We start from the raw sequence: 5,403 nt of genomic DNA, 5'->3' as shown, positions 1-5,403 counted from the left end.
CTATTCTTTCAATGTTATTACACTTTTAAAATGATTTCCACAAAAATGGGATTTTGGATCCGTCACTGATATTTCATCATAAGGAATAGAGTTTCCGCATTTTAAACTTTTCAGTCTCGACAGTTTTACCCCCATTGTGTGAATCTGTCCACTATTTGTACCCGAGTGTCGAGAGGCACCGCCACCTGTAAACATTTATAAGGAATTATTTCAATTCAACGAGTAAATAACAAGATCGAACTAACGTATCAACGAGTGAACTGTAGGGCCTACTTATGTTATACAAGCTTAAAATTTAAAATAATGTGCTCTTACCTTCATATATATTTTGAAAATAGCTAATATTTGTCACAGAGAGCAGTTATTGCTCTAATATAAATAATGTTGTTCTTATATTTAAGTCGTTGTAACAAAATATTCTATATGTTAAACATTCACATACATTATCGATTCCGAACAGATGGTTCAAGAATTGTTGAAATTATAGATTGTTATGTTGGTAGTTTAGGCAGTGTTCAATGAGGTAAATTGTGTCAAATCCTAATTCTACGCTAGTTCGATCTGTGGGATGAACGTTAATTTTGATGAGTACACAGGGGAACTGTGCTTCATGAAAATAACAGTTTACACAACTCATGTACACCAAAAAAACAACAAAACAAAACAAAAAACACAAAACAAAGTAAGAAACAAAAAAAAAAACCTATCAACTGTCGACACAAAGGGATGAATCCGGGAATGCTTTAAGCATATATAGCATTGGTTTTACATTCCGACGGTAACTTTTTTTTGGGGGTGACGATTATGATTTAAGTAGCTCTATTCAGTCAGTAGCAAGAATTTATAGAGGAAGGGGGGTAATGCAATCGATCAAAGATCCGATATCAGAATTCGCCAGAAAAACGTTGAAAACAGGGCTGCATTTCAATTTACAGATGCTCAGCTGTGTACACCGCAAGCTGAGCGGTACAGAGCGACACGCATGGGAAATTCGACTGTATGTTTTACAGCTCGCAGTCAACAGCTGTTGCCCACTGTTCAATTAGCATGTCATGTATGGACTGTATGAAAGATAATCATCCGAAATCGTGTACTTTACCTTGTGCCATTTTCAAATTCAATCATTTTATCAATTTCTTCGAATTTTAATTCTTTACTTGAAAAATCGATAAATATAACTTAAATATAAAAATATCAAATATAAACTGACAAAACTTGTGAGTGTTGCCAATTTGTTTTGGTTGTAAAGTCGTTTGAGTCTTGAAGATCGAATATGCCGAATCGTTGTTATCTCATTGAAAGTGTCATAGACAGGTAAAGTCTGGGCGTCAGAGGCTTCTGTAGGACGAAAAATGGGCGGAATTAGTGATGGATCGTCATGGTAACACACACCAACTTCACTATGTCAAACTTTTACGAACTTTGTCTAACGCCTTGACTGCCGCCTTGACTGCAATATTCACCTTTCTAATATCAAGCCAGTAGCACACGGAGGAAATATATTCTACTGCTTTTGTCATCTCATGAGATGATTCGGAAGGAACGGTGAAATTAATCTTGTAATAGTACTCAATACAACCAAAATGATTTGGTAATACCTGGCAAGTATTATTGACTACTGGCAGAGTACCGACACAGTTTCTTACTTTACATTCTTTTAAATTTTGGATGGATCATCATGGTAACATACACAAACTTCACGATGTCAAACTTTTACGAACTTTGTCTAACGCAATATTCACCTTTCTAATATCACGGTTTTAAATGCAGCACACGGGGTCTCGGTTTATTGTCTCATCCCAACAACTAGACGCTTTTTCCATGTCAGCCCCTCCAACCTGCATCACTGACAGTTTGTAATAGCTTGGCATTGTAAAGATACCATTACATAGAATGACAAACATTTCATTTGCGTACACCCAAATATTAAAAAAACCAACTCACAAAACCACATTTAATCAAAGGAAAAAGCAAAGATCGGAATACTTTAACAACAATCTTACAATGTTATAGAAAATAGTCGATAATTATGGATCTGTTTCACCGTTGTGTGTACACATTTGTTACCTGTACGCACTTAAACTTGAACCGACCAGGAAACCAACAATAGTCAATAAGATAGCTTGCCAGGCAAAGTAATAAACGCCCACTGGCAGCTTTGATTTTGAATAAAAATATGTAGCAGTACAGTAACAATCACCAGTATGAAATATTCAACCTTAAATCATACACTTCTTTTGAACTCTTTAGGGCGATACTAAATAATATTGAGTATGAGTTATTGCCCTTGTTCTTGAAAACGTGTTCAATCTTTAGCTCGTGAAAGCTCAAGTATAACTCGTACTCAATATTTTTCAATTCTTCTGATTTTCAATAGGGTTTATCCTTGGGCGATAACAAACTCTCACACTAAGTTTCATCAAAATCTGTCAAGAATTAATTGTGCCTTCTAGAGTGATTACGAGCTAAAAATGGAACGCTCTTTCAAGAACAAGGGCAATAACTCATACTAAATATTTTTTGATTCTTCTGATTTTCAATAGGGTTCATCCTTGGGTGATTACGAACACTCGAAATCCGTAATGATTTTATCGATTTTCGATAGGCTTCATCCTTGGGTGATAATAAACGATTTCAGCAAGTTTCGTCAAAATCCGTAAAGAATGGTGTCTTGTAGAGTGCTTACGAGCAATTGTGGACGAACCGACATGGGTGACGGCAATATTCGCTCCACATATCTTGTGGGCGTATAAAAATGCACTTCATGCCTTTTTTTTTTGAAAAGTAACTACTTTTTTGGTCTGCTTGATATTCAATGCAAATAGATTTAGGTCATTTGTTGGTCGTTTTTCTGCTCGGTTCCTGGTAGTTTCACGTTTTCTTTGGTCGTTTCTGCTCGGTTCATGTTTTAAAAAAAAAACACATTTAATCACAGGAAAAAACAGCAATGATGGGAATAATTCAACAGCAATCTAATTTACAATGTTATAGAGAATATATAGATAATTCTGGATCTATTTGGCCTTTGTGTACATATTGTTACCCGTACTCACTTACACTTGAACCAGGAAACCAATAATAGGTCAATAAAATGCACTTTTCTCAAATGAATTGGCCTGCTTGGTATTCAATGCAAATAGATTGAGGTCGTTTCTTGGTCGTTTTGCTGCTCGGTTCATGGTCGTTTCCCGTTTTCCCTGATCGTTTCTGGTCGGTTCAAGGTTTAGTAAGTACGTACCACCGTTTATGGCAATCGGGCCACCAAAATACCAATCAAAATTACTACGTTTACAGATATTTGTGTTAGTTTAGTAACAGAGGACGTCGAACCAAGATCCACTTCCCTGTTACCTGTAAAGGTACGGTAGTAACTCAGATCTTTTATTTTCTTCGGGATACTACACCATTCATAGCAGGCAACCCTGTATCTCTTTGTAGAAATGCTCCCAGTTAGATTGAATGCCAAATTAGTATCTAAATACTCAAAATATTGTGTGTATGATATAAGCTGAAATTGAGAATCACACAAATAGTAAGCCATTCTAGAGAGTATAATTAAACCTGTTATCTGATCATCAACTAGAGTTATATTTAATAGCGTTACATTTTTACTATAGTATTTTCTTACATTATTCATACGTTCGAAATTGGCAGCTAACTGAACGAGTTCGGAGGAAATATATTCTACTGCTTTTGTCATCTCATGAGATGATTCGGAAGGAACGGTGAAATTAATCTTGAAAAAGTACTCATACAACCAAAATGATTTGGTAATACCTGGCAAGTATTATTGACTACTGGCAGAGTACCGACACAGTTCCTTACTTTACATTCTTTTAAATTTTGATCGGCATCAAAAGTACAAGATAAATCTTTAACTAAACTCATTTTAGAATTCAGAATGACAAACGATTCTCTATTTTGCTTCCAATTAAATACCATGGAAAAAGAGTAAGATTGAGCCTGTATACCATAAAATATATCGTTCCGTACTGCCGTGAAGCAACTCTCAGTTGACTCTATAATAACATTGCAATTAAGACAAAATTTGTTTTTATACATTGAATTTGTGTATCTGATGGGCGATAATGCATTTTCTCGACAAAAGCGTTGTTCTTCCTGAGTAGCAGAAGGTACACAGGACGATATCATGTTTGGAAAGCATATAATTTCTCTTGAATTAGTTGGAGGGATAATCATTACAGGATTGTTGAATAATTCTACTATGTCTTGCCCACTGTTAGGCCTTTGTCTACGGTTATTGGTTCCAACCATTGTGGACCAATAAACAATGTCGTCTTCGTCTTCACCATTACATAACATACAATGTCGGTTTTTATAATGAAGCTCTGTCCTTTTTGACATCACTTTAGATACAACTACGGACGATCTGGTTTCTTCTTCACACAATTCTACTGTCTTGACAGATACATTGGTTAGAGAACAACTTGTGATAATCTAAATATAATATAAATATTGAAATAATATTAAAACAGTTCTCGCTTCGCCATCTCTGTGTTTTGACTTAATACTTCTTTACGCTCTACAATTGATGTATTTAGCACTATTTTAACTGTGATATCGCTCTACAATTGATGTATTTAGCACTATTTTAACTGTGATATCGCTCTACAATTGATGTATTGAGCACTATTTTAACTGTGATATCGCTCTACAATTGATGTATTGAGCACTATTTTAACTGTGATATCGCTCTACAATTGATGTATTGAGCACTATTTTAACTCTGATATCGCTTTACAATTGATGTATTGAGCACAATTTTAACTGATATCGCTCTAATTGATGTATTGAGCACTAGGGTCCTTTCTACCAGCTGGCCGTTGGCCAAATCTTTTGGCATTGATCTTTCCCGGATTATCCGTACCCATGTTACAGCTTGGTCAACTGGATTTGTAAGTGACGATAACCTAATCATGGTCATCGGACTTTCACACATTTCCATGTTGAAGCGTTTAATAATCGTAGTTGCCTTCGGTCGCCCTTGTTCTATTTTCTGTCTGGCTAAAGAATGGACCTGAACGGATGGAATTTCGGAATAACTATTTTATCGCACTTAGCAGCATCTTCACAATGTCAAATTATTTCAAACTTTGTCTTATACCTTGACTACAATGGCCATCAGAGACTACAGCCAATTGGAGTCTTGGAAATCTTATACAATCCAACCAAATCGCTATATTAACTAACATTTGTGATACAAGAGAGGTGGCTATTGCAGTCAAGTATAAGTACGAAGTTCATAATGGTTTAGCATTGTGAATTGCCATTAGCCATTCAATTCAAATGCAGTGCAGCGCCAGTGTCGGTACAGAGGGAGCACCGACGTTTGCATCACCAATTGTACCCCAACTATATATATAACAAATTAAGAGTTATGAT

General features: G+C 35.7%; 1 protein-coding gene across 1 annotated transcript; it reads right to left on the bottom strand.

Moving 5' to 3' along the window:
• On the bottom strand, positions 1-4,966 carry LOTGIDRAFT_167627 (hypothetical protein; the record flags this gene model as incomplete). Its single annotated transcript, XM_009065133.1, has 4 exons — positions 1-185; positions 3,352-3,508; positions 3,778-4,458; positions 4,835-4,966. The coding sequence occupies 4 exons, from the start codon at positions 4,964-4,966 to the stop codon at positions 1-3; spliced, it is 1,155 nt and encodes a 384-aa protein (XP_009063381.1).
• Positions 4,967-5,403: the final 437 nt, after the last annotated feature.

This window comes from Lottia gigantea (assembly GCF_000327385.1).
Source record: "Lottia gigantea unplaced genomic scaffold LOTGIsca_68, whole genome shotgun sequence".
In the NCBI taxonomy this organism is placed as follows: Eukaryota; Metazoa; Mollusca; class Gastropoda; family Lottiidae; genus Lottia; species Lottia gigantea.
The sequence above is the reverse complement of the archived record's forward strand: the minus strand, read 5'-3'. Positions and strand labels throughout refer to the sequence as shown.